This window comes from Pangasianodon hypophthalmus, chromosome 25 (genome assembly GCF_027358585.1).
Source record: "Pangasianodon hypophthalmus isolate fPanHyp1 chromosome 25, fPanHyp1.pri, whole genome shotgun sequence".
Taxonomy (NCBI): Eukaryota; Metazoa; Chordata; class Actinopteri; order Siluriformes; family Pangasiidae; genus Pangasianodon; species Pangasianodon hypophthalmus.
Window position 1 is genome coordinate 9292458 of NC_069734.1, and position 12053 is coordinate 9304510.

The 12053-nt window shown below is 38.0% G+C and overlaps 1 protein-coding gene across 3 annotated transcripts; it reads right to left on the reverse strand.

Annotated features, from left to right (window-relative positions):
• Positions 1-296: 296 nt before the first annotated feature.
• Positions 297-8835, reverse strand: rbpms2b (RNA binding protein, mRNA processing factor 2b). Of its 3 annotated transcripts, none has more exons than XM_034299831.2 (8): positions 8389-8835; positions 6683-6760; positions 6213-6251; positions 5939-6001; positions 3379-3529; positions 2879-3024; positions 1333-1403; positions 297-1177 (listed from the first exon to the last, which is right to left on the reverse strand). In XM_034299831.2, the coding sequence occupies exons 1-7, from the start codon at positions 8530-8532 to the stop codon at positions 1338-1340; spliced, it is 687 nt and encodes a 228-aa protein (XP_034155722.2). In that variant the 5' UTR covers positions 8533-8835; the 3' UTR covers positions 297-1177; positions 1333-1337. The 3 variants fall into 3 exon arrangements, with proteins under 3 accessions (XP_034155722.2, XP_034155721.2, XP_034155723.1); XM_034299830.2 differs by having other exon boundaries at positions 297-1222; positions 8389-8834; XM_034299832.2 differs by lacking the exon at positions 8389-8835 and adding an exon at positions 7303-7463 and having other exon boundaries at positions 297-1222.
• Between the last annotated feature and the right edge of the window lie 3218 nt (positions 8836-12053).

Sequence of the window (12053 nt, forward strand, 5' to 3'; positions counted from 1 at the left end):
AGTGGAGCCTGGCTATTTGCGTCATTGGGTTGGATGTTGGCTCTTGATTCCCCCTCCCTTTATGCACCGTTTGAAGTTTACTCTTCCACAGCACTCCTGATCACACTCATGAAAGTGCTTGATAATTAACTGATGACATGATTAGATGGTGTTGAGTGACGAAACCTTGAAAATCTGCAGGGCAGTTGGTTCTGAGAATTCCTGATCTAAAGGGCACCACTTAGCTTGGACATAACACAAAAAACAGTATACTGTAGAACCCCACTCCTTTACTCAAACAGACAAGAACATCAGTGTAATGCATTAACATGTTTTAATACTGTATCATACAATTTTACAGACTTTTTTTTTACAAATAAATTTCTAATGTCAGTATTGACCGCATGTACTATAATCCATTAAAACCCCTTCATGCATCATTTTTATCTTCATGCACCATCATCCAGCATACATCCTTCTACAGCAATCTAATGTTAACAGTTAAATCTGCCACCCACAGTGTTAGACGTCTGTCAGCATGACAAATCTAACAAAGGAAAAACACAGTTCTACGACTGTTCTACAGGATATTAAATCAGTAAATATTAAACAAAAAAAAAATAACTTAGATTACTTATTTAATTGCACACTTTTCTCCCCATATAGACTACTTTATACTTGGATTGTCTGTATTTGGCAAGGTCAAGCTGTCTTATATGGAAACGTTTACAAGCTTAGACAAGATGGCACATTAAAATAATAGCTCACACATAGTCACACCTTGCACAAGCTGTCTGGGCACACACCCAACCCCTCTAAACTGAGCTGGCCACTATTTCATATCCAACACAAAGGACTAAAGGTAACAAACAAAACATTAGATTACACCAAGACAAGGAGAAATACATATGACAAGGGGGCACAAACCTATTTGGTTCATGAACCCCCACCCCAAAAATAATACTTAAAAAAAAAAAAAAAAAAAAAAAAAGTCAGCTGATTGGCTCAGACCCTGAATTGGAAAAACAAAGCAAGCAGCCTTACACCTTCATTGCTTATTATAAACTCCTTATTCAAAACATTTCATAACAGAAATAAGGCAAGTGCTAGTATGGTTGTACCATCTGAGCCTCCTGTTCAGCAGAAAGATGGAGAGATGTTTCCACAACCCAAAGAGCCAGCCTAAATCAAGTATGGGCTGCAAAAGATTCACTCCATTAGAAGTAGATACCATCCTTCATATCTGTAAAAAAAAAAAAAAAAAAAATTAAAGCCTAAAGACTCTTCATTTAAAAAATAAACAAAAAACTTTTTTTTTTTTTTATAAAACACCACACATTATTGGATACACACCATCTTTAACAGAACTGCCTTGATTTCCATCCAGGTTGAGAGGACTCAGACGTTGCTGGATACCAACGCATCTTCAAGGAAAAGAAAATTAAAACAAAATCAAGACAATTGCTTGCCAATATGCTCTGCATGCACAGTAAGACGATAACATAAGCTTTGCCAATTTTATTAAAAAAAAAAAAAAAAAAAAAAAAACCTTTTAGGCACAAGGAAAACCAAACTAGTTGCAAATATTAAGCCACTAAATACTTTTCTCCTACCAATTATTACACAGTCCAACTATAAAACCAGTGGAAAAAGCAAGAATTTCAATTCTTGCAACTATTCTACACTAGACAGGATGCCAGTTCAACACAGAGCACCAAGAATACATACATTCATGCCTAAGACAATGTAGAGTAACCAATCCGTCTACTAGTATGTTTTGGGGAGGGTGGATTAAACAGAAAACCTGAACTCAGGACTGAATCAGAGACCCACTGCCTCATCATTCACCCAGCATTTCAACTGTTTATTAAACCCTATAAGCACTCTTCAAACCATGAAACATAATACTTTAAGTTACGCCTCATCAGCTCTATGACCCCTGTAAATGTATGGATTATCAGACTGGGGAAGTCTTCTTGGCTTCAAACATTAAGTAATTTTTTTTAAACGAGTGGTATATACAAATGCTGTATAAGTAACCATCAGTTAAAAGGCCAGCTGTAAGAATAACTGGTCACTCTGACTGTTTGGCAACTCTATCAACAACGTATAATCAGCTCTTGTATGAACTGTCTGCAAGAGGAGAGCCAAGGGCATGGGAATTCTGCACAGTGTTTTGAGGCACTCTTAAATGGCATCTTCACTAATACTGTATATTTTAATAGGAAGCCCTGCTGTCATCACTTCCCCTCACAGAGCAGTTACACAGTTGCACTATCCTACAATATAACGCCAATAGAATATAATGAGCAAGCTGTTTCACCTCACAAATCCCATTTAAGGCACCGTTATCTGTAATGTATAAAAAGTGCCACAACTGACAGTAATTTGAAAGTTTAGTGCACAGAAACCAGTATTTAATCCAGACCAAAAATACTACCTGATGCACTATTTCATTTAGGCACTACATGTAAATAGAGTATTTTTAAAACCACTAGATATCACATTAGAAGCTGAAAGATTTACATTTATGCAAATGAGGCTTTGTCCAATTATACATATTTGCCTACTTAAAAAAAAAAAAAAAAAAAAAAAAAAAAAAACAATAAGATAGTCAGAATTAAAATTTATTTCACCGTGAAGACACTCAAGGGTGAAAAAGGTTTGTTGGAATATTTTGTATTGTTTACCATGTACTGTTATTCATTTTATACACACATATATAATCACATACAAACACATGACTTTGTAGATGCAATTTAACCAATGAAAATCTGAAAAATTATGACCAATTGTTGCTTCTACCTGTAATGTCTTGCCTTATAATTCAAATTGAACCAAAATGTGCAGACCGGCACAAATGCATTTTCTACTAGCACTTGGAAGTTTGAAAGGTCACCTGTGCGTGAAGGGCCGCGGCAGCTGCAGCAGCAGGGTAGGTGAAGGCAGTGTGGGGCAGCCCGGGGCTCAGCTCTGCTGTGTACAGAGGGTATGGAGACCAAGCCTCTGGAGATGCAGGAATCAATGCTGCCCCTGTCAGGTCATCTGAGGAAGCACAACAAGCCACACCACACGCCCATATAAAACTCGAATCCATGCCCAATCCGAGCTCGAGTCAGATTAAGCCCAAAACCATAATACTGAGTGAATGAGAATATTTATACTTTTATACTTTCAGCTTTCAAATTTGTTCAAGTCAACATTTCCTTTTTATTCAGAACATCAGAAAAGTTAAACATGGTGTGAAGTGGAAATATTGAATGTGTAAAAGTCATTGAAATGGCAGTCAGTGCTCTAATGATGCATGCATGTGCTGGAGGTGAATTAGTTTGTTCCTCTGCTATAGGCGACAGTGTTTGCATGTGCAGTGAGACAGCTATCACGTGGCCGTACACTTACATGGGTCCCGTGCTATGAAGTGTGCCCCTAGAGCTGGGTGGATATTTGTGGGGTTCGGCGTGCCCATCAGCTTACTCTTTGCCATCTTCGTGTTGGCTTTAGCAAACTCTAAACGGAGGGTCTGCGGGTTCTCAGGGTCAAATCGAACACCCTGGAGACACAAGGTGGGGGACAATGATAGGAGTGGGCTGTGCCTGATGATCTGGCAGAATGTGCAAGAGTGCACTAAGCTGGTGTCCACATGCAGGTGAAAGATTCTTTGACTCGACAGAAAAGCTAGAGTACTACAATAGATACTGTACGCTAGGGCTGGAAAATAGGTTGTTAGTCCAGAGCGAAATATGTTCAATATCTTAGTTAGGTAAAACATGTCAAGTTTGCCAAAAATAGCACAGCGAACAAATCTCAGGCAGAACAGCAAGTAATCGGTGTGGCCCATTTTAAACGTGAACTCGATGCTCTACTCCCTGCCAAGGCAAAGCTTTCCATAGTGAGAACTCTGAAGGGTCCTGCTCTTTAAGGCTGGCCAAAGCCAGTGTCCTAATGTCACCTAACACTCACCCTGACACTCATGCAAACAAGAGAAAAGAAATACTGAGCAGATGGACCACAGCTACTAAAAAAAAACCCTGATAGTGCCATTAGATTCAGTTTCCAGTTAGTTCACTTTGCCTGAACCTAGCTGGTCATGTCTGAATTTGTAAAGTAGACTATGGGGGGGTCAGGTGTAGTCATATAGCTGTTAGCACTTATTCATCAAAGTTGTGCGTGATCAAATCTGATTATAAAACAGGAGTAGTCAATTCCACAAACAGCTTACTCATCACAAATTTCTTCTGTATGTGTGAACCTCTCTGGATGCACTACATTTTAACCTTAAAAATGCTCAATTTGCAGTCCCTAAAAAAAACAATATCAATATTTAGCACAGAATCAAATGGAGTAGCAGCCTATAGGTAAAAATAGCAAGCGTATTACACATGCAGAAACCTCGTACAGAAATGTATTTAATGGGGTTTAGGGTCAAAATGTAATTGGTAAATGTGAATCAGAGTTGCAGTGCAGACGTGGATCTTTGGCAGCTCATTAATCCTTCAGTTGAATAATAGCCCCATTTGGGTCCAACACACACCAAGAAAGAGGGGTCTTACGCAGATGGCTGTTCAAAGACTCATGGACTCATCACTTCTTATTCTGTTATGTTACATAATTTCATAGCACAACAGATGTTATTTTATTCATTTTAGTAGGCTGCTTCAGTTGTTTGATTCATTTTTTAGCCACTTTGTATATACAAAGTAAAAATTTGCTAATTTGTTCAGGAAATAAATTTATTGACTGACATTTCAAAATAAAAATTTAATTAAATCTGACCCCTTCTAAGAAGTTCTACAATGAATAAAAACCTACTTATAGAACATTTCACACTGGCTGGTGAGGTTAGAAAACTACCAAATTTCAGGCTTAAACAGCTTTATACAAAACCTGTACTCTTCTGTAACTGTCAGATGCTCTTTAATACCATTAATGTCCATAAAAACAAAGGATTGCAAAGAAACGTACTGAACCATTACTTCCTCAATTGAATGCACACTGTCATTTGATCATTCTATTTCAAGCTCTTATTATATGCACACCTTTTGCACCATTTTGGGCCTTAAAGAACATCAACCTTGGACATTAGCTCCTCAAACTCAGTTTCACTAAAACTTTCAACTTGGATAACTGTAGCCTTCTGAATACTTTAATTTTATTGGAACACATCAGGTTAAATTAGGGGGCATTATGTAAATATGTACACATGGGTCATGTAAAACAAGGGACTAATGAGTAGTAGCTTGAGTCCACATATCTGAAGCTGATTCATCAACTGTACTCAAATCACCATTGGCTCAGTAAACGAAGTGTATGCATGTTAAACTGTAGCCATGCAATGTCAATTTGCTTTGCATTGTAGCTTACATTAATGTGGCCAAATTAGCTGAGCGGGAATTGAATTTCCTGCTTCTGCACACAATCTATTACTACTAACTAATGTTTGTATGATTCATACTTTAACATGACTTACAATAATGACCACTGCAATTTTTCCATCAACATTCAAAGAAACTGGCATCAACAAGTCAATGGCTTTCTGTTAGTGGTCCTATTAAACAAGCGTTCAACAATTTAGTTCGGAACGACCCTACAAATGGCCACTGTGAGAATTCTCCCTCCAGAGTTCACTGCGTAGGCTTTAAAGGTTGTTTGGACCACACCGATTGCATAACTTAGACAAGATTGCATAACTTGTAACATAACTTCAGCCCTTTTGTATTCCATCAAATTAAAACTAGTCATAGTAAATGCAAGTATATACACAATATGTAAATATCTAAAGCCCACCAGTAAATCTACATTTGAGGCATCACAATTAAAACATTAAACTTAAATTTTAAAAGCAGCACTACAAAATTGATGCAATGTATAGTAAACCACAGTGTGTGCATGGTCCTACTGCACATCATCTGACAGATCATCAATAATTCAACACATTGCTTACAGATGACCAAGTGCTTACATTTAAGGCGTTTTTTGCTGCTTCAGCACCAGACCGACTGTCAAAGGTTACAAACCCAACAGGCTGGAAAAGAAAGGAGAGACAATTCAATTTTGCGCTTTACCCTGAGGGTAGAGAAAACACCAGCATTACACAAAAGATGAACAAGTTGGTGTCCAAATCTACCATAATAAAATTCCAAAGTTCATTTTAGACGCCAATATAAAAGTTAAACAAAAACTCAAACTGACGACTGAACATTATACTGCACATACATACTGCCATATCATCTCACCTGCTTTGATGTTAACTTGATCAGAGAACCTTCATAACCCTGAAAAGGGGGAAAAGATCCAATTAGAAGTCATGAAGTCACATCCTCTTTGAGAAGAAGTTTCTTTAGCATTTCCCATAAGAAGCCAAGCCAATCTGTACAATTTCCTTGACCCAAGTGGTGGTGATTAAACATATTCCCTTCCAATTAAGCATCAGGTTTATTCACCCCATGTAAATCAGGAGCAAAACTGAAGGTAGAGCCCGTGCTGTAGTAAATTTAATTACGTTTCATGACGAAACTGGACAGAGTTGAAAAACGGAATAGAGTTAAGCAATTAAGTGACTCATGCAACCCGATTTTAATGTGCCCAAAGTCATTTTAGTACAATTATAAACATTCTAGTCAGAGACGACAGCTGCAGAAAGTAATGCTGCAATTGGTTATGGGAAAAAAATGTACGAGATCAACTTCCCTGTATCCATTCTTACCTTAAATGGTCTAAATAGGAGGTAGAGTTCACGAGGTTTGATGTCTGTTGGCAGGCCACTTACAAAGAGTGTTCGGACCTAGAGAGAAGGTGGAGGAAACAGTCTGAATATGAGATGTATAGCACTGATTTTTAGAGCAGAACAAACCAAGCTGCAAAGAATACGAGCCGTAGTATTTGGATAAACTCAAGTTGGAGAAATCACCCACTTTAGACCTCATGCTTAACCTTGATTAAAGAAATCCTTGATTTGTAAATTAAGAAATTAAAAAAAAAATACAAGCATCAAAATGGGAATTATAATGGCATAGTATCCAAAAAGACTAAACTACACTAGACAATTTTACGATTCCTTTAAAAACAATGATTAGCCATAATGCATAGCAACTTATGAAAAAGATAATTCCAATTGACTGAAAAGATCAAAAGATCAAAAAGAAGTCTCCCCTAGACACCTTCTAGAGTTAAGCCACTAATCCATATCTAGCATGCACTCAAAAAAAAAAAAAAAAAAAAAAAAAAAAAAAAGGACAGTTCCAGTTCAGAAACCATCAATCTACTGTAAAATGGATAGTAAGATGAGACAAAACAAAACCATTCTAAAACTTGACTTCCAGCCACCTTCATAAGTCTGATCTGAACAGAACAGTGCAAACTTCAAGCTCAGTGGGAGGCTCTGCTCTACAATGGACTGCTAGTGGACAACAAAAACACAGCATGATGGGGTTTCCTTCCTCTGGTCCGCAGCTACGAGGTCAACAGAACAGAGCCATTCTTCACCTAAAAACAGATCATAAAACTCTCCCACTCTTCTACTCTGAAGCACTGATGCACTTTGAGAAGTTAAAACCAAGCACCATTTTACAAAGTCTTGATGATGTATAGCAAGACTGCATACTTTTCCCATTCTTGGAAGCTACAGTACAGGATTTGAGTGGAGGAGGCTCCATGGACTAAGCTTATAAATCTTTAGCTCTCCTAAAAAAAAAAAAAAAAAAAAAAAAAAAAACAAAAACAGTTTAAATCTGAGCCGCAGTATGGACTCAACACTGCACGGGCATAAACTATGGAAACTATAGAAAAGCAACAGGCATGATTAGAAAGTTCATCAGAATTTATGTGCATTACTTCTACATTGCAGTCTAGTATAATACCAGGGTTGTTGTTAATGAAGTAAAAACCCTAGTAAGGCTGTGACTGCTGAAGTTGGGGAGTAAGGTTGATTCCACAGAACCAGTGACAGTTTGAACAGAGTTCATTACTGAAATCAGAGCCGACTGCAGCTGCTGTTCTGTATTGGAAACATGTAATTAGCCACTTCAATTAAATGCACAAAAAAGGGCATGGACATCCCATCCAAGACCAATATTAAACTTGCACAGAAAGAAGGGAAAAAAGTGAAGATGGAGGCTAAAGCAGCTATGCAAATATAGTCAAGATAATAAAATTGCCAAACTTGGTAGACACTTGGATTCAGGACTTGGATATGGTTTTACGCGCACAAGGACTTATTTCTGAATGAAGGAGAAGTGTTGAATCAACACGCAAGTGTTTGTGTGCCACAAATGAAGAAAGTTTAGAGGGTTTTGCCAACAGCTACAACCCTAAGCAGTTGTTACCAGCTCATTTTTCGTTACAGAGAAAACAAATGCGCTCGTTTGGCACAAAAACCGCAAAACTCCGACTTTGACAGAACCAAGAACTTACCTCCTCTTCAACAACGTTGTTGTTGGGCTCGGAGTCGGATTTGACACTCATTCTGGTGGTTGGAGAACTTTTTTTAAAAAAAAAAAAAAAACACTCAGAGCAGACAAACTTTTTTTTTTCCCCTTTTCCGATGTTGAAGTGCATCCAATGTGCCAAAGTGCGCGCTGGTGGTGCGGCGGTGCCAAACCCGAAACTCAGCAGGTGAGAGAAAAGGAACTGAACGAACTGAAGGTGAGCTGGTGGAGGGAGGAAAAGGTGGAAAAAGTGCACCGTGGGGATAAGAAAGTGGAAGAAGTGGCGTCTCTACTGCTGCTCACATTTATAGCGTTTTAGAGGTGCACAGAACGGGAGCACATGGAGAACCCTGTGCCATGTTGCCCTCTGCGCGCAAATTAGGTCAGCAGTGAAGATGTGAAGGTCTTCAAAGGCAGCAATCACAGACAGAGAAGCTACAGCTGGTGTACATGTACCTAAGCCCAGCCCCTGCAGGGTTGCCAGATTGGAGTAATTCCTTTTCAGTCCTAAACACTTTTTAACCATTTAATGTATGGTGTCCAAACTCGTAAATCATTGATTTAAGGTTCGTTTTGGAAATATATCCGACATAAATCGCCTCCATGCCACGCCAATGTTATACAGATTATTATCCTGATTAGGTCTTGTCCCATCACCCCCTATCCAACATATGACACTGAAGGTCATATGCAGCACCTTTCTGTCTCTGTCTTCTCAAGCATTTCTGTCTAACAATTTCTAAAAAAGGTGCAAACAAAAAAAAAATCATATAACTTCATAACTAGGCTGCATAATTACTATAATTGTTATATTTCAGTAATTTCTATAATTCTGGTCATCAGAGATGTAAACAGTCTTGAGCAATATTTTAGACCTAACATACTAGTGCATAAGTTTTCACACGACAGCAGTAATTTTTTAAGTTTTTATCCCCTTTTACCTTTACTTTTTAGAAAAATAAATCTAGTCAAAATTTATTTTCATTTGCATGCCATTTTGAGTAAGAAAGCTACATCTAAAAACCTTCATGTTTATATGCTTATGAATTGCTAGAAACCAATTCTAAGCTGTGTGTGTGTGTGTGTGTGTGTTTTATGGTTCTTAAGTGTGTTTTCCAAATAAAGCAACATTTCGAATCCACTAGTGCAGAGGTCCTCAAAATCTCCTGCAGCCAGGGACCCCTTTAGCTGGACAGAAAGAAAGAAAGAATGAATTCAGAGGACTCCTTCTATATACTTTATTTTATGAATAATTCCAATATTAGGCTTATTATTCAAATGTGTACAATAATATTGGCTGGCTAATTATTGGAGATATAGAGGTTTTATTCCTGACCATTCCATTCCACAGTCAAATAGGCTAATAATCATAAGATCTCAATGATAAATACAACTTTGGCAGTGTTGAACTGTGATTTTCATTACTGTAACCATATAAAAAATGACTGATCCCGCTGTGTGGGTGGAGACATACCAGCACACTTAATATCCACTGTCTTGCCCACTGGACGCTGTGAGACAAATTACTTCCTGTCACTGAATTAAAAAAAAAAAAACATGATGATTTTTATTCAGCCTGGACCCACTAATCATAATGTCTAATACTGAATGCAGTATACTATAAACAATCACAATTTGGCAGTTCACACATATCCCACTTGCGAATATGGAACAGTTTCGGTTTGAATGAGTCAGGGCTAATTGTGCTTTAAAGGCCACACTGTTTCCTGACATTGTCTGGAAACACAATCAGAGCAAAGGTCTTTCTGAAAGGCTAGAACATTTGCCTTTTTAGGGATTGACTTAATTCATCTTAGTACTTTATGTCTAAATAAAGGCAAATTCACTTTATCACACATTTGGAGATACTATTTATGAACATATGCTCATTGAAGGGAACTCAGTCACTTGGAAATGTTTTGAGAATGAAATAATCTGATAACTTGTGCATACATAATTTAAAAAAATATATTTTTAAAATGCTAATGGAACAAGTGAAACATATATAATACTGGTGTACATGCTCTAGATATTTTAGATGTTTGTGCGGTTTCAGGTGGTTTAAAAATAAAGCACAGCACCCAAAGCTAGAGATAATCATGCAGTTTGAGATAGGATTATCAGTGTAAAGCTCTTGAAAAATGACATGTGCAATGATTAGGTGGGTGGAACTGACTGGCAGAGAAAGCAGCGCTGATATTTCTGGCAGTTATACTAGATATTGTACAAGGAAATATGATCAGACACTATCCAAAAAAAAAAACACTTTAGAAATCAGTTTTGTTAATGATATCTTTGACATTCTTACATTACGTTATGGTTATTACATCCGAAATTCATTAGTCTGTCCTGGAAGATACAAAACACACGACAAGCCAATGAGGAGAAGTTGTATTGAGGTGAACCGAAGCACCACTGTGGCCACAGGTATTGTTTCTCCATCAAACTTTCATTTCCCATCGACTGCTCATTACTGGCACTAAATCTCCAACACACAAACGGCATGAGGTGAGACCCGAACCCCTCCAATGAGGCCTTCATGCTCTGTTCGAGAAGAGCAGGCCCTTTGTTCCAAAAGCCACCTCGTCCTGCACTCCTCCACCCTACGCCTCACTGAACCCATCCCATCATATCAGCGTCACAAAGCTCCACAGCACTTAGCTTGTGTTCCCAGTGTCCCCTGCGCCTCAGTGCACATCCACCATCGGCTGAAACGCCGGATCTTCCGACATCTTCATAAAAAAAACAGATCTCTATAGTCGCTTTGTTAAAGACATCTTTTGAGTCTTATATTTTGAATACTATTTTACAGCATTTAAGCATTCTCTTGTCATTTTAGTGCTTCATTTAATTTTGGTGAATTTATTTCATAATGTTATGCTTATGCTTATAGCTGATCAGCATTTCATTATCATTAAGTTAGGAACCCATGGTGTAAAAAAGAAGGTAATGTTACACAACAGCGCTTGAAGAAGTGGATTTTAAAGTGTGCTCTTGATGGATTCAGCAAGTAGCCAATACACACACAAGCTCACACACTCACATCTCACACACTCACCAATCTCTTCTCCGTAACATCAGCATGATGGCCAACTGCGATCTGTGTTTCTTTTAGCTTTGGCTACAGTCAATCTGTCACTCATGACTGAGGACACACAAACACTTTGAACAAAGCGCTAGAGTTCATTGCTTCACTCTCAGGGCCACTTCCCAGTAAAAATAAACCCACTGCCAAAATTAGCCATGTTTATTGTTGATAGGGAAGTCAATAAAAATAAACACAAACTGAAATAAAAAAAAAAAGCTGTGCTTGAAATAATAGCTGATTTGGGGGAATTTTTACAGCTTTAGGTTTGTCCATATTGTATGTGTTTTCATATGAATACAGAAGCAACACTGACAAGTTTTGGGCCTAGGTTCATGCATTCTGCTTAATATCTTAATATCTCACTAAGAATCTCACACTGTATAAGCCACATATGAGAACATTCATTCTCATTCATTCGTTCATTCATCTTCACTAACGTGCTTTATCCTGGTCAGTGTTTGCAGTGGATCCAGAGCCTAATCCCGGAAACACTAGGCATGAGGCGGTAATACACCATGAATTGGATGCTAGTACATCGCAGAGCATCATGCTCTCACACATTC